This window comes from Phacochoerus africanus, chromosome 1 (assembly GCF_016906955.1).
Source record: "Phacochoerus africanus isolate WHEZ1 chromosome 1, ROS_Pafr_v1, whole genome shotgun sequence".
In the NCBI taxonomy this organism is placed as follows: Eukaryota; Metazoa; Chordata; class Mammalia; order Artiodactyla; family Suidae; genus Phacochoerus; species Phacochoerus africanus.
In genome coordinates, this window is record NC_062544.1 from 62,037,889 (window position 1) to 62,060,209 (window position 22,321).

At 45.9% G+C, this 22,321-nt stretch overlaps 1 protein-coding gene across 6 annotated transcripts in view; it reads right to left on the reverse strand.

The window, feature by feature from the left end:
- Nucleotides 1-22,321, reverse strand: part of PDZD2 (PDZ domain containing 2) — a 417,701-nt gene that overhangs the window by 270,412 nt on the left and 124,968 nt on the right. For all 6 annotated transcript variants that reach the window (XM_047767572.1, XM_047767605.1, XM_047767596.1 and 3 more), the window contains one exon: nt 8,402-9,240. In XM_047767572.1, the coding sequence (XP_047623528.1) occupies nt 8,402-8,877 (476 nt within the window). In that variant the 5' untranslated portion in view covers nt 8,878-9,240. The remainder of the gene's footprint in view (nt 1-8,401; nt 9,241-22,321) is intronic.

Sequence of the window (22,321 nt, forward strand, 5' to 3'; positions counted from 1 at the left end):
GTCCCTGGAATGCAAATTCAAGAGCATCTCTGGATGGAGCTTGGCAACCTCACTGTCCTTTAAATTATGGAAAATGCCTGATTTTGTGTAATCTCTTCCCTTATAAGAAGAAGCAGGTGGAGTGGCTGGTGAAGTGTTTGACACTGTCCCGCTCCTCACGCTCTCCTGAAGCCTTTTGGATCCCAGGAGTCTGGAGTTGGGCTGGGGAAGGCCAACTTCTCTCTGCCACCTATCACCAAGAGCTAAGCATGAGTGGGTTGATCGGATGTGCTACTTATCTACTTGTGGTGGACCTGAGGGCCAGGGCCATGTTAGGAGAGGATGCCATGGGGGGAACAGGGATGGGGCATCTCCTGGGAGGAAGCACGAGAACACAAGGCACCGCCGAGAAAAGGGGATGGTGCCTGAGTCACTTTCTGCTGAGGGATGCTCAGATGTTGCCATTCTCAAGAGAGCTCTGGAGGCTGAAAACATCATCCCAACAGCACAGCTGAGAAGCCCACACAGTCTAGTGAATAATAAGCTTCACTAAATCTCCCAGCACTGTGCTTGGCTTCAACCACAAGATGGCAGGCGTTGGCAGAAGATCATCCACCGCCTGGCCCAGAAAGACCTGAGGGAAAGCTCTAGTCCAGTGGCCCTCAATTACACATTTATGAGGCTGCTATAAGCTAAACTCTTGTTGAGAAGGAAGGTTCTAGCTGTAATATCATCCATTTAGAGAATGGATGTAGGAATATGTACAAAATTTTGACTTTCCATTTGTTTCTCATAGTCAACAGTAAAATTCCAAAAAAAATTTTTTTGAAATTTCAGATTTCATCGGTTTCTCTTTGTAGTGTTGAAGCAAAAGTTCTAGAATTTGAGACAGAGGTCCTTGCTCTTCTCTGAAGAAGATACTTGGCCCCAGGAAACTAGCTCCTGGAGCCTCAGTTTCCTCCCTGGTACAAGGAGAAGACAGGACTTGGATGCACTATGGGCGACCTTCCAGAAACTAAGACATGAAGTGAAACAGCACGTGGGGAAAGCAGGCCAAGAAGAATGAGGTGGGCTCCAATGTAAGGTCCTGTAACGCTCCATTTACGTGGCATCCTTGGGGAATGGGCTGTTCCACATGACAACGTTTCCAGATAATTGAATTTTAAATGCTGAAACGTGTTTTCCTTTTAACCTTCTGGAATGGAAATCTTTCTGAAGTGTATTACACGCTTCTCTGGCTTCTTAAACAGCAAACTGAATATAACTTAACCTTTCCTGAATGTTCGAGGTCATCACGATGACCACCTCTTACTGTTTATACCGTCCTGAATAGAGCCCTGGGTACCTTTGCGCATGTTCAGGTAGGCAGGACCCTTGTGTGAAATGGTCCCGGAGGCTATATAATCAAGCTAAAATTGGCAATTCCTCCTTTCTGCAATCTCCTACATCACTACCTGCAGACATTTCTCCAACTAACACCTTCTAGCAGCCTCCTGACACTCTGCTTAAAATCGGCTATAACCCTCAGAGAACTCAGGGTTGCCATGGGTAACCAGAGTCTGAGCTTGTATCAACTCTAAATTTAATTTTACACACGATTTAAAGGCAGTGGGTGGTGTGCTGAAGGTTACTTCTGGCCCAGACTGATACAGCTAGTCCACCCAGTAGTAATGCTCCTGGGCCAGTTGGCCAATCACCATGAGCTCCCTGGGCCCTCTTGCCAGCCCAGCACCCTGGCCCCCATTCTTGGACCACACGGGCATCTCACACCCCAGGAACTCAAAGGTGCAGTCTGGCCCTGGGGGCTCCAGGACCCCTTCTTTCACGCATCAGCATCCTTTCCAAGCGGGGAGTATCCACTCCCTTCACCTTGAATATTACCTTGAATTCTGGGCTGGAAATTATTCTCTTTCCTACTGAGCAAACCACCAGAGTTTTAGTCTCTTCTCTGTCCCTCAGCCTCAAAGGCCTTTTCATGCTGTGCCCTGGGATCAGGTCTCCTGAGGTCGACCAGGAAGGGTGTTAAGTTACCTTTGACTGAAATCTACCAAGGTCCAGAGGCCTATTCAGTACATTAAATAAATCATCTTATCTCATCCACTAAATGACTCTACTGGGGAAAGCATCCACCTCCTGCGGCTGAGCTAACTTGCCCACAAGGACAGTAGGCGGGTCTGGAAGCCAGATCCATCTCTCCGAGGCCCATGTTCTTTGTCCTGTGCTCTGATCACATTTATTAGTGTACCAAAAAGTCCAGTCGAGGTTCCTATCCTAAAAAACACATTTTAAGTGAAACATAGGCCCTTTAACTTTTCAGAAAAGGCTACTTGTTTTTGTTTTCATGTGTGGGTTGTGTTTTAATTAATTCCACATTTTGTTACCAATTTGGAACAATCTGTCCTCAGGGAACAGATCTGGTTTACTTATAGAAAGCCAGCCGAGGGAGGGAGGGACTGGGGTTACAAACATTCCTTGTAGGACATAATCTAAAAAATCTTCCCAGTTCTCCCTTCACCAAAAAGATATAAATAGAACATTCCAGAAAATCTCATCTTCCCCAGACTAGGTATGATAAGGTCTCAAACAAAAACCTTCCTCCATGTGTTACCAGCTATGCCTGCAAGATGGGGGCATGTGACATCAACCATTACTGTATCCCTCCCCACCTCAGGAATTTCTCTAGAAGTTCACCTCAGGATGATGCTGTCACCATGCAAAAGAATGAGGGGTTCCCAGAGCTACTTGGGGAGCCTGCAAGCAAACTGTGGACCTCGGGGGTAACAGTCAGGGAGAAAGCAGGATGGGCTCTGCAATTTGGGGACAGTCCCAGGTTAGGCTTTGGAACTGGTTCTGGGGTACAGAAGAGTGTCAAGCTCATGGTTGTGAATTCTCTGCTCCTCCTCCAGGGATGAACTTCCCAAACTGACCCAAAGCTAATTTTTAAACTAAGCCAACCATGACCTCAGCTTCTACTTTTTGCACCTGCTCCTCCCACACTTAACACACACGCAATTTTCAGAGCGTCCTCTTCCAAAAACATCCACAGGGCTCCAAAGTTTCCAGGGCAGCCTTGTCAGGGAGGAAATTGTCTGAATAACTGGCCAGCCACAGATGACAAGGTCAAAATATTACATGTATTAATGTGCTAGGGCTGCCATAAGAAAGTACCGCAAACCCAGTGGCCTGAGCAATGGAAATGTGTCTCGTAGTTCTGGAGGCTCAAAGTCCAAGATCAAGGTGTTTGCAGAGCTATGCTCCCTCTGAGGTACTAGAGAAATGTCTGCTCCAGGTCCCTTTCTTTGCTTCCGGTAGTTCCTTGGCTTGTGGCAGCATAACTCCAACTTGTACATGGCATTCCCCCCCCCCATATCTGTGTTCAAACCTGCCCTTTTTATAAGGACACTAGTCATCTTGGATTAAGGGCCCACCATATGGCTTACGCCCATATGACCTCATCTTAACTAATTATATCTGCAATGACCCTATTTCCAAAGCATGCCACATTCAGAGGTTTTGGGGGGTTCAGACTTCAACATACAAATTTAGGAGGCGGGACACGCAATGTAACCCATAACATCATCTAAAGTAGTTTTGAATTCAAAATCAGACTCAAGAGAAGGAACAGAATGGACTGACCAAAAGACTGCCTTGTGTTATAATTCCGAGTGATACTGTGGATGACTCATCATGCAGGTGGGGTGGTAGGGAAATTAGTGTGTTGCTACCTGAAATCCACTGCTTACGAGTAAGGACGGATATGCCGTCAGGGAGGGGCTGTGTGCTGAGGGGCAGAGAGGTACCCTGGGGTCTCTGTAGAACCTTAATTCCACTTTTTAGGACAAAACCTACATAGGTATGTGGAAAAATTTAGTGTGGAAGGAACCTGGTAGGTACAGAGAGAGGGAAAAGGGACATCTTGAGAATATTCAAAACACTTTAAACGCCTTGATACTTAATCTCAAAGTGCCTCTAGTCCTAAAGCTCTGGCTAGAGATAAGTTTGCCAGAAGGATTCTATATTAAAATTGGGTTTTCTTTTATAAGGTGGGGGCGAGGGGCTTCTGTTTTCCTTGTCAGCTTGGGTAGGTGGAAGCCTTGTAGTCTGTTCTCATTATTTGCTTCCCCGCTGTCTACAGTTATACTGAGGAGGTATTTTTGTGAAGCTGTAAACAATCCATGAAATGAAGCACCAGACCACATGACAAGGACCAAAGCAAAGTCCAGGGCAGATCGGAGGTAGCACAGCACAGGGGTTAGGAGCACAGACTGTGGTGGCAGCTAGAGCCAAGTTCAGATCTGGTTCTGCCTCTTTCTTTGGTGACTGTGGGCACATTACATGGCCTCTCTGTGGTCAAGGTTCTCATCTAAAGCTCGCCTTTAGAGAGTGGTAGTCACTAAATGACAGTGGGTGGCACAATGTCCCTATGATAGCAACTGCTCATTAAATGTATAATGGATTTATTATTCTTCCATTAATAAGTGCAATTAGAATGGACTTATAATTATTCTACAGAACTAGGGAGTGAATCTTGAAAAATCAAGCTCATCTCTGTCTCGCCCATCTTGTGAACATCCTGGTTGTTAGGGGCATTGGGAGACCAGGACTCCAGCGCCCTTACCTCCATGCCTTATTCACTTTCATACCACCTTGAAGATCAAGCATTGGGTCTTGGCCTTCTCCTCCTCCTCCATCTGAGGGGCTCCTGGGTAGACCTTCCCTCATCCGTCCCTTCACCGTCCAGCATCACACATGACTGCCCCATCAGAGAAGGGAATTTCAGAGTCATGACTGCTCACTGGTTAAAAAAAGTTATCTTTGGAAGATTTACTTCCTCAGCTGTGGAAAATTTTTAGAAACCCAGTGCATTGACTGTATTTCCTTATTTTTGTATTCTTGATGCTCTGGCATTTGGGGCTTTGATCCTGCAGAGACTACGCCTCCCAGGGCCAGCTAATTCCTAGAGATAGCAAAAACTCCCCTGTGTCAGTCATTTCCCTGTCTGCATGTCTTATCATACTTCATTAAAACACCCACAGGCCTATTCCTTGAGCTTTTTCCTATTTCTATTCTCCAAACTCCTTAGCTTCAGCATTTCAGTGCAGCTGTCAACTGGCTACATTCGTCTGAATGTCTCCTCCTGACCTCACGGAGGTGGAGTGGTGCACTGGGTTGGATACCCAGCTGGGAGTCAGAAGAGGGACATTGAGTCTCAGCTCTGTCAGTTATCATTGGCCAGGCATCACAGGAACGCCTTCACCTCTGCAGTCTTCTTGAACCAAAATGCCAGCTCAGATGGATCAAGCGAAATGCTACATAGATTCTCTTCCCCTCCCTCCATATGTTAGAAAAGACAGCTGTGGCTAACTTCCTTCCCACCCCCACTCCACTATCCCAACACACGTACCCAGAGCCTCAAAGCCAGTTTCCAGAAGACCTGTGGAGAGAACCCTGAGTCCCAGACTCAGTCCACTGCTTCTTCCATCACATCATACTTGCCCCTTCTTTACAGCTTCCATGAAAGAGTCTAGCGTCATTTTCCCTCTTCTCTCCTGGCCATGGGCACATCACATTTCTATTCTTCTACATCTTCTTTCTTTGCAAAAAGGGTACCACTCCCTCCAACAACTAAATTAAGACCACGAAAGAATCCTCCTCTGTAACTGAAAACCATCTTATTCCAGGGCCAGATATACTCTTAGAGAGAGAAAATTCAAGCTCTTAAAGATGCCACAGCCTTCAGCAGGACAAGAGAAGAGCTTTCTTAAAAAAAAAAGTCCCCACTATGGAAAGACTTTCTCCAAGGTCCTAAAGACTCCACCAACATTTTGGATAATAAAGTCCCAGTCTTTCAAAACACTCTCCATCCCATTATTTCAAAATGACAATAGTCATTTTGATGCTTTTATTGAGCATTATTTACTAGACATAGTGTTAAGCCTTATATGTGCAATGTTTCATCATTTAGTCATTGGTATCAACAGTGTTATTGTTCCTATTTCACAGATGGTAAATCAGAGGCTAAGAAGGATGATATTCCTAAGGTCAACAAGTTGGTAAGTAGGGGAACCTGGGGGGGAAGCCCCAGCTGTCTGGCTCCAGAGCTGCACCTCCTGATCACAATGCTCTCCTGCTGGACATGCCCTCCATGCTCCTCCTTCTATCTCTCCATCCAAATATGTCCCCTTCATATCAGATGGCTGCCAATGGTGAGGGCATTCAAGAATAGCTCTTATAGGGCTGCCTCATGGTGACCCCCTCTTCTTCACTCTATGGACTTTACCAGCAGGGGCTGGAGTCACTTTTTTAAGCCCTGTAGCACCTTGAGTGCTACTGTAGTCAGCCCTGCTCTTCACTAAGAGTGAGCTCTAATACCAAATAAAAATACTTCTTTTCAATATCCCTCCTCAGAATTGAGCAGTGTCTCCCAGGAACTGCCAGTTGGGCACTCAGCCACTAGCCACAAACATCCCATTGGTCCAATAGGCAACCCAAAGGAAATATTGGTGAGAATGTCTCCTGAGCAAGTACTCACATCAACCAGCTAACCCTATGCTATGTTGTTTCCATGCACTGGCTCATTTAAATTCAGACCACATTGCATATGCCTGATAACTTTTTGTTGGCCCCCTATGTCCAATCTCCACATTTTTCTATCCAGCTTTTACCCCGGGAGGCTGACACATATGTACAACAATATGTCCCTTGCCCTGGCTGATTCCCACTGATGGGAAGCTCTAATAGGAGGTGGAAGGAAAGGATAAGATTGAAGTCAAGGTATTTTTATGCTGGTTCTCTCTCTTCAAGGTCTCCTTGGGTTAGATGTCTCCCACATCAAAAGGTCACCATGATTCTTAAGTTGGCTCCATGATTCTCTCCTTCTGGAATATGAGAGCCCTTCTTACAGGAGCCCTGGAAGGCTTGATGAAACTTATGCATCTCTGGGAGTTCCCATGATGGCTCAACAGAAACGAATCTGACTAGTAACCATGAGGGTGCAGGTTTGATCCCTGGCCTTGCTCAGTGGGTTAAGGATCCTGTGTTGCCGTGAGCTATGGTGTGGGTTACAGACATGGCTCAGATCCTGCATTGCTGTGGCTGTGGCATAGGCTGGCAGCTGGCTCCGATTTGACCCCTAGCCTGGGAATTGCCATATGCTGTGGGTGCTGCCCTAAAAAGACACAAAAACAAAATAAAACAAAACTTATGCATCTCTGAGTATCTTCAAACTTCTTTTCTCTTGTTTCTTTCATATAAGCCTATCATAAAACCCTGATGTGCAGTAATGTGTTAACTTAGCAGGTTTGGAGTATTTAATTCTTGTGCATTCCAAAGAGAGGAATGTCCATTGACCTACTCTTTGAAGATAACCTCTAAGCCCTTGGAATATCCTGACTGATAATAATGTCTTTGTAGACCTGGGGCCAAAGAGTTTATGCTAATAATGTATTCTATGGTGGGGGCCTTGGGCCATGTGGTATTAGTTTGACCTCTGGAAGGACTGGATACTGAGTAACTAAGATCAGCTACACATGCATAGAATGCCTATGTGATCGACCTCCAATAAAAACCCTGGACACAAGGCTTGGGTAAGCTTCCCTGGTTACCAATACTCTATATGTGTTGTCACACATTGTTGCTGGGAGAATTGACTGCTTCTGTGTAAATCTGCTGGGAGAGGACAACTGGAAGCTTGCTCCTGGACTCTATTCACCTTGTGCCTTTGCTGATTTTAATCTAATTCCTTTCACTGTAATAAACTGTAACCATAAGCATAACAGCAGTTCTGAGCTCTGTGAGTCATAGAAACCGAAGGTGGCCTTAGGAACACTAATTCATCCAAGAAACAACAGAACAGTCCAATTATAACTTATTGACATCGTTGGGTGGTCACATAGGTAGAAAAAAATAAATATGTTCATTCAGATGAAATCCAAATGGATCTTCCAGGATGGAGATATACAGAGGGTGGGGAGGGGTCATCAAAAGACATTTCTAAGCATCTCAAGGGGCTTCTGGATTGTAAGTCTCTGGTGAAGGTAACATGGGACAGGCAGATGGAAACATATCTAGGACCCAATTTTTGCTGCTCCAATTGCAGGTAAGCCGCTATGTTGAATGGAAAAGAGGGTCTAACTCAATGTGATATTTCTCATACTCTTATGATGTACCATTTCTTTTCTCTGTACCATTTCCACGTTTCAAGGAAAAACTCTGAGCCTGAGTCTTCTAAGAGAGAATGAAACAAAAACTTATAAATACCTCAAAACTTCGACTTAAATTTTCCCTTTATAGGATAAATGCCATTAGCTTCTCACCATAGCAGGACTCAAAACCCTCAGCAGCTGCAGATCCCAGCCTCAGACATAAGTGAACCACAGGGGTCCTACCTCCCACCCCACGTCACTGGCGCTCCCTCACTCACCTGGCCCCACTGACATCAACTCCAACCATCAGCTGCCCATTCAGGGAGAGGATCTCATCCCGAAGCCGGACCTTTCCACTCTTCCCTGCTGGGCTGTTCTTCCTCAGCTCCGTCACCCAGATGCAGCCCACATCCAGCACAGGGCCCTGGTGGGTTTTCCTCTTCTTGCCCCCTCTGCGCTTTTCTCCATAGTCTCCAAAAACAGGAATGTTCCCAAAACTGAGGCCCACAGTCTCTGTGTCCCCCAGCTCCTTGGTGAGGTACACAGTGCAGATCTCCATCCCTGGGGGGCTGTGATCAGCTGGGACTGCACTCTCATCCACTGCAAAGTTCAGCTGGATATACTCCTGTAGCTTCTGGATGGCCGCCTGGCAGAGGCGCTGCTCTGGCCCATCCCCGCCCTCCCGCAGGCTGTTCTGCAGCCACCGGTAGAGGAGGGGCAGGTGTAGCCCGGCATTGTCCTGGGTGATGGGCATGGTGCTCACTCCCAGATGCCAACATCATGAGAGGACCTGCTCCTGGGGGCCAGGCCCCGCAGGGCCCCACGTCCCTCGGGAACACGGGCTGTCATCAGCTTGGCCTGTGGTCATGTTCAGCTGGCAGACAAGCCTAAGAAACACCTATTCCAGTCCTGGCTGTTTGCTTTGATGAGAGGAGGATGGGACTCTGTTAGAACAACAGTGGAACAATCGCAGGGCCCAGAGTGTCAACAAGGGAAGGAAGGAAACGTCTGAACAGTCTTTGCTTGGGTCATTTCACAGGGGGGCCTGTGCAAAGGACTTGAAAATGAGGTGTTCCTCCAGCAGCAACAGGGGGACCTCCCCTGGACGCGTTCACACCTGGAAGAGGAAAAAACAAAAAATTGCAGTCACAACAGTGAGCCTTCTGACACAGAAAAAACACATGGCCAGAGCGTTACAGAGGACGGAGTTTGCTTTTTGAGTAAGAAACTTAAAGCCTCTCCCCATTCCACAGTTTAATTCTCCCCACCCTGTGCACACCCATGTGCACACACACACACACACACTCATACACAGACACAGATATACACATAGACACACACAGATATACAGATGCACATACAAACACACAGATACACACACATACATGCACGCATACGCATACGCACAAGCACATGCGCACACACAGGCATCCTTCCCACAGACAAGAAACCTCTGGAATGCCGACCTTCATCAGCAGAGAAATGAGATGACTTTTGCCAGGACAACTCCCATCGAACTCACATCCACCCAGGAGGTTGTGTCATCAGACTCCCTGGAAGATTGTTGAGGGACTTGGGACATTTTTAAGAGCTCGCATTGGTCGGAAATTCAAATCTATCTCCACTTGCCTTGATCAGCCCAACTGGCTGTCCAGGAGGTGTCTCCTTTCCAGAACTCAGTTCTGAGAGTGGTGCCACAGGAGAAGAGCTGATCAACACCACAGAGAGAAGTGGGTTTTCCCCAAGATGCAGGTTCCCAGCTAGTGGCAGACTCCCCGAGACCACTACAGTCCTGAGCTTAGCCAGTGGTTCTGCCTTTTTAATTTTTTTCCAGCTACCCTATAGCATACGGAGTTCCTGGGCCAGGGATCAAATCTGAGCCAGGGCTGCGACCTACACTATAGCTTCGACAATGCTGAATCCTTAACCCACTGTTCAGGGCCAGGGATTGAACCCACATCCTATAGCAGAGACATCTTTAATCCCATTTTTTGTTTTTTGTTTTTTGCTTTTTTGCCACATCAGGAACTCCAGCTCCATCCTTCTCATGTAGATTCACAGGGAATCCTGTCCCTTTATAGCCTATAAGTCTCCTCTCTTCTTTTTCTTAGGTAAACTGTTGAGACCCATCCACTCTTAGGCCAACACAAAAGCCATCCCCTGCAGAGAAAAGTTTCCCCAAGCTTCTGGGTGAGAAGCTCTGGCCTCACCCTGGCGTGCCCCTGGACGCTCTGCTGTACAGCCACACAGCCACACGGCCACACGCAACCCCACCCACTAAGCCTCACCTGCTCGGGGCTTTGCAGGTGCGGCTTCCCCGCAGAGCAGAATGATCTCCCAGCTCTGAGCATGCACAATGTCTGGCACACATACCTCCCCCCCATGAAAGGTTAACTGAACTCCATTGCCAATTCTCCTTCTCCACCAAAGAGATTTTTCACCTCCATCCTCTGTAAACACAGAAAAATGACCCCTTTCAGTTTCTTCTCAGAACTTCACTTTCACCCTGAGGAAGTCAATACAAACCGTGCCAGTGAAGATGGAAAACACTCTCTAGCCTTCTCAGGAAGTGATTTAACAAGGAATAATAATAAATGGGAGAGGTGTCAGAAGCCACGTCAATAATAAATGACCTTATTACTCAGTAACCGTAAAGAAATTTCCAATAGAGTTAAGTTGTGGATTTCCAAAGAACTCGAGTGCCAGCTATTAATTGGTTCCAAATAAATCAAAAGCTTAGCACATTTCATCTGCATAATCACACGCCTATTAAAAAGAAAAGCAAGATCTAAGAAAAGATAATCCATACATGGACAAAAATTGAATTGCTTCTCTGGCCAAAATAAGTAATGCCTCTTCCTGAAAAGTAACTCCACACAGATATACTAAAATCTTATGAATAAATTCAAACATTTTCCACTCCTAACAACTCTTAGGAGTCTATTTCCTCATCTGTAAGGGGAAAAAAAGAAAAAGTTAAGCCAAATGATCTCTAAGTTCTTTCATACTCCACGGAGAGGTTCTCAGACATAGAGACAATGTTTGGTTCATCAATACCTTCCCTACCCCAGTACAGTGTCTGTCACCTTGTAGACTCTCAGTAATTTAAAACAACCTTTTTCTTTTCAACTGTACGGGTGACGTGCAGAAGTTCCTTGGGCCAGGGATCGAGCCCAGGCCACAGCAGTGACTGGAGCTGCTGCAATGACAATGCTAGATGCTTAACCAACTGTGCCACAAGGTAATTCCTTAAAACAATTTTTTAAATTTCATTTTTGGCAGCACCTCTGGCATATATAAGTTCCTGGGCCAGGGATCAAATCCGAGCCATGGCTGCAGCAATGCCCAATGCTTAACTTACTGTGCCATAGCAGGAATTCCAACAATTTTTTCAAAGATCTTTTAAAATTAAAATTTTGATGGTAATTCAAGGTGTTAATTCACAGTTCAGATGGTTCTGCACATATGAAAACAGAGTAAATATCTTGGGCAAGATGTTCTTTATTTTATTTTTTTATTTTTTATTTTTTTTTGCTTTTTAGGGCCACACTTGCGGCATATGGAGGTTCCCAGGCTAGGGAGTCTAATCGGAGCTACAGCTGCCGGTCATAGCCACAGCCACAGCAATGCTAGATTCAAGCCTCGTCTGCGACCAGCACCACAGCTCACAGCAGTGCTGGATCCTTAACCCACTGAGCAAGGCCAGGGATCGAACCCGCAACCTCATGGTTCCTGGTCAGATTCATTTCCACTGCGCCACGACGGGAACTCCAAGATGTTCTTTAAATAAATCTGACTGAAGAGAACCAAACTTGAGTAATAGAGAACTTTTTCCCTGATGTCAACTTGTATTTCTGCAACATGTATTTATGGAACATTTATTGAGAACCAGACCTTGAACCTGGCATTGGGAATACATTGTCAAAAAGGCAAATTCCTCATCCTGAAGGCATTCTTGTCTAGTGGGAGATGCATAAATAAATGGAAACTAGTGGCTAACAAGTCAGTGACAAGCCTCTTAACAGACGTGACGAAGGCATGTTTCTGGCAGCCACGTTCACATAATGTAAGATAAGCCCTCAGCCCCTGATGGTGGGTCCCAGGCTGGGCATGTCCTGTAAGCTGGAGCCACGTTCTCTGAGAACAGAGTGACATGGAGAGATGGAGTCTAGTCTCCAGGGTGTAGAAGGAACTGTAACTTTTGAACTAGGGCCTCTGGATGGCAATACTGAGTACTGAGGGGCAGAGAAAGTCATCCTGTCGAGAAATAAAGATGATCCATAGAAGGCAGAAAGACAAGATAAAGGAAAGAGAACCCTCTGGTTTCCCCACAGCATCCCGGGTTTCACCTATCCTGGATGAGGCAGCACTGCTGCCCTCCTACCTCGATCTAAAGGACCCTATCAGTTCTTACAATACATGACTTTTGAAAATGCTAACTATTTAAAATAAGAAAATGGAGTTCCCACTGTGGCTCAGTGGGTTAAGAACCTGACATAATGTCTGAGAGGATGCGGCCACACTCAGTGGATTGAGAATCCGGCGTGTTGCTGCAAGCTGTGGCATAGGTTGCAGATGAGGCTCAGATCTGGTGTTGGCATGGCTGTGGTGTAGGCCAGAAGCTGCAGCTCTGATTCAGCTCCTAGCCTGGGAACTTCCATGTGGTGTAGGTATGGCCATAAAAAGAAAAGAGGGGGAAAAAAAAAGGTAAAGAAAAACAAAACCAAAAAAAATCCCAAACTCTCTAAATCTTACCTTGAGTTGTTTTCTACTCTTTGCAACTCCAAAGTTGTTAATGAATACACAAGAAGTAAGTGGAGTGGAGGGTGGGCAGAGCCATGAGGTATCAACAAGGCTACTGGGAGCTACTCTCTGACCCTGGAGGTGATAAGAGCAGGGAAGGAGTTTTCAAAAAAGGCAACATACACCCCTCAAAGTGATTTAGTCTTATTAAAGTGTTCATTGGCTATGTAGCCTTCCAATTCCATACCTCTAATTGGGAATTTCTCAGTAATTTCCAGCTCCCTATCTGATCAACTCCTTTTCTGGTATTTTCTTTTTTCTTTTTTTGTCTTTTCCTTTTAGGGCCACACCCGAGGCATATGGAGGTTCCCAGGCTAGGGGTCTAATCGGAGCCATTGCTGCTGCCCTACACCACAGCCATGCCAACACCAGATCTGAGCTGCACCTGTGACCTACACCACAGCTCACGGCAACGCAGGATCCTTAACCCACTGAGCAAGGCCAGGGATTGAACCTGAGTTCTCATAGTTCCTAGTCAGATTCGTTTCTGCTAGACCACAACGAGAGCTCCCTAGGATTTTCTATAAATAAAGGAAATAGAGGTATTCCTGCCCATTGCAACAATTTGTGATATGAAAAGGTACACAATCTTCCAATACTACTATGAAGGGAGAGGTTCAGCCACATCGCCCAACGAAATAGTCCAGTCCCAAATATTCCTATGAACAGAACGTTGACCTGGAGAAGACACAGAAATCTGCAAATGGCTACAAATAACCAACATCTCTCCACGGCTGATCTGTGCTAAGATCTAAACGCTCCTCATCTGCAGATCAATCCACTGCAGCAGGGAGTGGGATTTGTGGGCATGGAGGCCCACAGCAATGGCACGGTTCCCTTCTGTCTACCACACATAATTCTCCAATTAGCTTCCCATCTCAAGCAAACAGCCATGATAATTTAAATTAATTTTGAGTAGCTTGAAGCTGACAGCCTTAACATTCAAAATAAACGCTTCTGTCCCCGAGGTAATTTATTGATATGGTGTTAGAATCGACCAACAGTCTTGGATCCCCTTCCAGCTAAACCACGTGTTCTCAGCAGGGCGACATCCCCCAGAAACTTAGATATTATAGTGGCTAATGCCCCCTCCCCTGCAAAGCTCAATCCCACCTGACACACGCTTATTCCTCAGTATTTAATTTTCTGTGTTAGACTTTAAATTAAATTAAAATCCTCTCTAGGGTTAGAGGAAGGGGACAACAATGAAAAAGTCTGAGAGGAGTTCCTGTCATGGTGCAGCAGAAACGAATCCCACTAGGAACCATAAAGTTGTGGGTTTGATCCCTGGCCTCACTAAGTGGGTTAAGGATCCGGTGTTGCTGTGAGCTGTGGTGTAGGTCACAGACGCGGCTTGGATCCTATGTTGCTGTGGCTGGGGTGTAGGCCAGCAGCTATAGCTCCGACTGGACCCCTAGCCTGGGAACCTCCATATGCCACGGGTGCGGCCCTAATAAGACAAAAAGACAAAAAAAAAAAAGTCTGAGAAACACTGAACTAGGGGAAACTAATCATCTGCTCAAAGTCACAGGCTCAGCGTCACCTGAAATCCAAGACTGAGTCTTGAACCTGGCAGGAGGTTCAAGGGGGTGTAAACAAGTCTTCTGGCTTATTCATTTCTTGCCTCCAAATCAGATTCTCACTGGCCAATCTTGTACTAACTCCCTCTGCCTAACTGTCTTAGACTCTAAGACCTCTGCTAAATTCAAATTCCTCAAACTCCATCTAATCTTCCTTCCTCCAGGGCTCCTCGTTTGACTTTTAGAAAATGCTCATATTTTAAAAGGAAACCAATGTTGATTAAATATTTACTACTGATTTGTTCAACAGATGTTCACTGAGTGCCCATCATGTGCTGGGCCCTGAACAAAGCAATGTTCCTACAGAGCCTCAGGAAGCCTGTCCTGAGAAGGGCACATGAGTAAACAGAAAATACGGTAATGTCAGATGGTGCTTAGCACAGTGAAGAGAATTACGGCAGAGCCAGAGGCTAGTGAGGAAGGGGCTCAGGAGGGGGTCAGGAAAGGCCTCCCTGAGAAGAGACCTGAATAAAGTGAGAGACAGAGGCAAGAGAATATCTGTGGGAAGGCTGATATCTACCAAGGGGTCAGCAAAGACAGAGAGGTCAGAGCCTGGTGGGGGGCGGGTGTGAGGATGGGGTGGCTACAAAGAGGGAGTGAAGGGGAAACGCTCCGTCCCCCAACAGTCTGATTCCCCCCTTCTCCTCCTCCCCCCAACCTCACCTCCCCCCCTCCCCAGCCCCCGCTGGTGGCTGGAGCTTCCCCAGCACCTCATTCTCTCTCCTATCTTCACAAAACAAGGGCATCCGACCCCATTTTTCCAGTACTGGCTAATGTTTTCTGAGTGTAACTATAACCTATGTCAGACACTGTTCTAAATGATTATCTTATTTGCTATAATAATATGTAGGGAAATAGTGTGCACTTTTTAAAGGCCCAGAAAAAAAAACAAAAACAAACAGAAACAGAAACAGAGAGGCTAATTAACTGGCCCACGGGCTCACAGTAAGAGAACCAGGACTTGAACCCAGAACCACTGGACAGGGCTTGCTCCTCTATGCGTCACTACTCTGGCCCCCTCCTGTGGCAACTCTGCTTGGATCTGGTCCCTGGCCCTGGAACTCCACATGCCACAGAGAGGCCAAAACAACAACAGCAACAAAACCTCACCCTTCTGCATCGCACCCAACTTACCCAGGCCAGCCCCCTGCCTGGTAACCTCTGCTCCACTAATGCCACTGGGCTTCCTATGATACATGCGTAGGTAGCCTGTGGCTTGTGGCTGTCTATCTGATTCCCATTCTCTCTCTCTTCCCTGATTTTCTTGGGTGTAGTGATTCATTCATTGAAAACCCAGCCTCTCCTGCTCTCCTGGAGGTGTGGAGAGCTCTACAACAGGATTCTGGCCAATGAGGTGACAGTGGAAATTCTTGGATGGGACTCACATCAGCATTATTATTATTATCATTATTGTTTTGTCTACTTAGGGCCGCACCCGTGGCATATGGAGGTCCCCAAGCTAGGGGTCGAATCAGAGCTGTAGCTGCCAGCTTATATCACTGCCACAGCAACAAGAGATCCAAGCTGCATCTGCGACCTACACACAGCTCACGCCAATGCCAGAACCTTAATCCAATGAGCGAGGCCAAGGATTGAACCTGCATCCTCATGGATACTAGTCAGATTCGTTTCTACTGTGCCACGATGAGACCTCCACATATCAGCATTCTTTAAGAGCAGGTATGAGGGAAAAAGTCAACCCCCTTGTTGTTTACTCGCCATTATTTAAATTTTTCAAAACCCAAACAATTAGCTGAATTAGACTCCCAGCAAGCGCACAGCATGGTATCCTGAGGTGGGGAGACTAAAAGTACCAGAACCTGAAGTGTGGAACTCAGTGGGCGAGGGAGGGAGACAGATGACAAAGACTTAGACAGTATAGACGAGACAAGTGACCCTGGCTGCGTTGTGAAGTATTTGGTCCACCAGGAGCTGCTGTGCATTGGAAAGTCACTGATGTGTGGATTGAGGCTCTGGTGTTAGAGAAGATGATGGGGACAAGTGAGAATCCTGGTGATGCCTCATCTCTCCCAACAAAGTTCTGAGCTCCTCAACCCAGTCAGCAGGGGGGAATGGGAAGATGTACTGCTCTGCTAAGAAGGCACTCTGGACATTCGGCTGTAATCTCATGCCTGAGGGGCTCATGTCTGAATCCTGGCAGGGCCCAGACAGGCTACTTTATTAGAAGGGGTGGGTGTCCTACCAGGCAGAGGCTGTGAGCCTACTGCCAAAGGTGGGCTCACCCAGCATAGCCCATTGTGTCAGCTGTCCCAGCAGCAGGTGTTAAGTACCTACCTTAAGTTCCAATTTAGGGAGATGGGCAGAACTCATAAACTAGAAAGCAAAGGAAACAAATCATCAGGAATTGACCAGAAGCCTACTAGGTTTGTGAGGGTCACTGTGCTGCCAAAAGACCCAAACCTGGTTTGCAACAGCGTGGGCTGGTTAAATCCCTCTGGCAATTGGAAACCCCTCCCTGGCAGTTCACATCATCACATCAATGAAAAGTAGCCCCCTGAGAGGCTGTCCTCCCCACACCCACCATAGAAGAGGCCATGGGAGATGTGGGGCCATGCAGGGCAAGGAACAGGAGTCCCTGCTGCCAGAGCCAGGGGGTGGACTCTTCCTATTCTTGCCCAGGAGGATCTGGTCAGCATTAAGGACAATGACTGCTGTGTTTCCTGTTCCCATCCCTCCTTTTATAAAGGAAAGCTTTTGTCTGTCTGTTTTTTTTTTTTTTTTCAGGGCTGCACCAGCGGCATATGGAGGTTCCCAGGCTAGGGGTCGAATCAGAGTCATAGCCACCAGCCTACGCCAGAGCCACAGCAATGCAGGATCTGAGCCACATCTGCGACCTACACCACAGCTCATGGCAATGCCGGATCCTTAATCCACTGAGCGAGGCCAGGGATCGAATCTGCAACCTCATGGTTCCTAGTCGGATTCGTTAACCACTGAGCCACGACGACGGGAACTCTGGAAATCCATTTATGTTTAAAGAGCTGGTACCCAGCCAAAAAAAACAATGTTGTTTAGTGTTCCTTCAGGGAGGGGTGGCCATAAGATACAGTCATGGAGTTGTTGAGTGGGCTACCAGAGAGGTTCACTGTTTTGTTTGTTTGTTTGTTTTGCTATGCCCATGGCATGTGGAAGATCCCAGGGCCAGGGATCAAACCAGAGCCACAGCAGTGACCCAAGCCACTGCAGTGACAACACTGGATCCTTAGCCCACTAAGCCACATGGGCATTCTGAAAGGTTTATTTTTCATGGGGGTTCCCTTTTCTTTTTCTTTTTCTTTTTCTTTTTTTTCTTTCTTTTTTTTTTGTCTTTTTGCCATTTTTTGGGCCGCTCTCGCAGCATATGGAGGTTTCCAGGCTAGGGGTCGAATCGGAGCTGTAGCCACGGCCTACACCACAGCCACAGCAACGCAGGACCCGAGCCTCCTCTGTGACCTACACCACAGCTCACGGCAACACCGGACCCTTAACCCACTGAGTGGGGCCAGGGATCAAACCCGCAACCTCATGGTTCCTAGTCGGATTCGTTAACCACTGCGCCACGATGGGAACTCCCCTTTTCTTTTTCATGCTTAAAATGCGTATATGATGGTGGGAGCTTTAGCAGCCATATTGTGACAAACTGTAAGGCAAAGGCCTGACTTCCTTGAGAAGCTATACCAAACCTAGATGTTCTACATCTAGACTTAATTACTGAGAGAAAAACAGGCCCATAATGAAACTGATCAGGGTCCTGTGAAGCTCCTGGGCAAAAGCCTTTCTGTGTCCCCTATTTCTTGTTTTTAAGGAGTGAGCTTTAGCCTCCATGACCTTCCCTGAGTTCCAAAGGACAGGTTCAAACAGTTGCTAACCAGGGAAGGGAGGGGATGTAGAGACCAGGGAGGAACAGTCAAGAAACAATTGTGCAGCCTTGGGACAGGGTCCTGGCTCCTCTTCAAGGGACATACACAACAATACCTTCTGAGTTCTTCTGTAGAACTAAAATCTCCAACAAATGAAAACCAGAGAGGGGGACCAACAGAACCAGTCCTAGGGCCACTAAACACCAACTTGGAGAAGACTGAAAGCTTGCATCTATCCCGATCCTTATCTGTGGCCCTATTTTTTTACTCCCAAACTATAAAACCACTTCCTATTAAGGCATTAGCCTCTGTGGCCTTCTTTGCCTGGCAAAGCAATAAAGCTGTATTTCTCCCTGAAAACAAACAAACAAACAAACAAACAAAAACCACGAAAAATAAAACACTTCCTAATCTTTCCCAAGAGAAGGCACAGTCTTTAGGGCATTAGCTGGCTGTGCCTCCTTTACCTGACAAAGCAATAAAGCTACTTTTTTTCTCCTTTGCCCAAAACACTGTCTCTGTGTTTCTATTTGGCACCTGTGGACAAACACTGAGTTTTGGCAACACTGCCTTGTCTAAGCCCTCTTAATCAGACTTTCTGTTATAGGTGACCAAAATCCCTAATGAGTACATTGCTTTAATTGACTCTCGACCATTCAGATTCAGGGTCCAAAATATAATCCTGAGTGCTTTAGCATCAGCCTCGCTACTTTGTCAATAGCAGCTATTATTGAGTGCCTACCTTGAGTTGAGGGCATCACCACCACCACCACCACCACCACCACCATAACAAACAGGGTATGTTTCTGTCCTTTAAGAGGTAAAAGAACAACCCCATCAAAAAATGGGCAGAAGATCTAAACAGACAATTCTCCAAAGACATGCAGATGGCCAAAAAACACATGAAAAGATGTTCAACATCACTCATTATTACAGAAATGCAAATCAAAACCACGATGAGGTATCACCTTACACTGGCCAGAATGGCCATCATCAAAAACTCTATAAACAATCGACGCTAGAGAGGGTGTGGAGAAAAGGGAACCCTCGTACACTGTTGGTGGGAATGTAAATTGGTAAAATCACTGTGGAAAACAGTATGGAGATTCCTCAGAAAACTAACAATAGAATTACCATTTGATCCAGCAATCCCACTCCTGGGCATCTATCCAGATAAAACCATGACTTGAAAAGATACATGTACCCCAGTGTTCATGGAAGCAATGTATACAATAGCCAAGACATGGAAACAACCTAAATGTCCATCGACAGAGGAGTGGATCAAGAAGATGTGTTCCATATACACAATGGAATATTACTCAGCTATTAAAAGGAAAGAAATAATGGCATTTGCAGCAACATGGATGGACCTAGAAAATAATCATGCTAAGTGAAGTTAGTCAGACAGTGAAACACCAACATCATATGCTATCACTTACATGTGGAATCTAAAAAAAAAGGACACAATGAACTTCTTTACAGAACAGATACTGACTCACAGACTTTGAAAAACGTATGGTTTCCAAAGGAGACAGGTTGGGGGTGAGGGAGTAGGCTGGGGGTTTGGGATGGAAATGCTATGAAAAATTGGGTTGTGATGATCATGGTACAACTATAAATGTAATAAAATTCATTTAGTAATTTTTAAAAATAAAATAAAGAGCTAAAAGCACACAAAAATTCACCCAGTGGTTTACTTCTACCACTATACAGTCCCAGGTGTTACAAATCAACCTATAACTGATTGACGCTCATAAATACAAATGATTATGACTCCTTTAGGTCAGCTTATGTTTGGGGAGGGCTAGATATTGGCTACTTTTTAACTATCTACATGACTGCCAAACTAAGTGAACGGCTGTGTGTTTAACAGAAAAAGAAATTGATGCAGTCTTTGTTTCATGCAACAAGGGGTGACTGTGCCAGGCACTGCGCCAGGCGAGGGAAGGAATGATGACCAGACCTGTGGAGGTGTTACCAAAGCACAGTGAGGCCAACAAACTGAAATTTTGGAGTATGGAGCAGAGAGAGGTTTATTGCAGGGTCAAGCAAAGAGAATGGGTGGCTTGTGCTCAAAAACCTCAACCCCCCTGATGGTTTTGGAGGAGAAGTTTTTAATAGGCAAAATTTGGGGTGAGGGCTGCAGGGTGTGTGACTTTCTTCTGACTGACTGGTGGTGAGGTAAGAGTGGTGCTCTAGGAATCTTGTGCTCAGCCTGAAGTTACCCTCCGCCACCTAAGTGGGGGCCTTAGTTCCTGAAGAAGAGCTCAAAGATATTGCTATGTATATTCCTTGCACAAGAATCAGGACTCTGCAGCACTACGGTTTCTTGACTGCTCCTTCCTTGTTTCTGCATCCCCTCCCTTCCCTGATAAGCAAGTGTTTGAATCTGCCCGCTGGAACTCAAGGAAGGTCAAGCAGGCTGAATGAAGTCTTTTTCCTGCAAATGAGAAAAAGGGGACATAGAAAGGACTTGCGCCTGGGAGGGTCCCACAGGGTCCTGCCCAGTTTCAGGAATAAAGAACAAAATGATTGAAATGAAAAAGACTGACCTGGCAGCTATCTTGAGAATTTAACACTTGAAGATACTGTATATCCTAATAGATGGACTATTTGTCCAAATTTTTTTTAAAAGTGGGGATGAGTCAAAATTGCAGAAATTCATGAGACATCATGAATTTTTTCTCTCCAGATGAGAGCGAGAAAACACTTGGGGACCAGAAAATCAAAATGCATACTATAAATAATTTGTTTCCTACCTACTTCTAAAATATAAGCTGTGGCTTTGAATACTGAAATGAATTTGTACATTTGCAGTTTAAGATTATTTACTCAGGATGTCAGGATTTGGGCAGTTCTGATTAGACACCTAGAATTCAGACATCTAAATTCTAAGTACAATGTTTGGGGAAAGAGGCATTTAAGGGAGAATATACATATTTGTGAAATGGCAATTCAACACTCTGAAACCACTGCTATCTACCAAGTGAGGAATTGACTCAGTCAGTCATCGCTTCCATCTTGGCAACAAGACTATCATGAGGTCCCTGTGGTTGCCCATTTTAACTTGACCATCCTATCTACTTTGTATGGATTGGGCAGCCAGGATGCCTCCACCTGCCTTCCACAACCCTTAGATCATGCCATCAACACACAGGCTGCATATACTGGTAACGTAAGTTCTTCAACTACACCAGAATTTTTTTTCTTCTCTTTCTTTCCTCTTCCTTCCTTTCTTCCTTCTGTTCTTTCTTTCTTTCTTTCTCTCTCTCTCTCTCTCCCTTCCCTCCCTCCCTCCCTCCTTCCTTCCTTCCTTCCTTCCTTCCTTCCTTCCTTCCTTCCTTCCTCTTCCTTTCTTTTGCCACACCTTTGGCACATGGAGGTTCCCAGGCTAGGGGTCAAATCAAAGCTGTAGCTGCTGGCCTACACCACAGCCACAGCCACAGCCACATGGAATCCGAGCTGCGTCTTCGACTTACACCACAGCTCACGGCAACGCCTGATTCACGACCCACTGAGCAAGGCCAGGGATTGAACCCACATCCTCATGGATACTAGTCATATTTGTTTCTGCTACACAACAACGGGAACTACTTGGAATTTTTTCTTCTTTTTTTAGACTTGCACCCACAGCACATGGAAATTCCCAAGCTAGGGGGTCGAATCAGAGCTGTAACTGCCGGCCTACACTACAGCCACGGCAACACCAGATCCTTCACCCACTGAGCGAGGCCAGGAATTGAACCCACATTCTCATGGTTACCAGTTGGATTCTTAGCCTGCTGAGCCATAAGGGGAATTCCTGGAATTACTATTTTTTAATGGGTGGTTAATTTACAATTATTCCTTTCAGAACAATTTTGTAGTACAGATGCTTCTGGTGTTTAGACTTTGGGGTAAATAATCTTATTATATTTAAATTCTTAGCATCCAACTGCAAAGGATCTGACCTCAT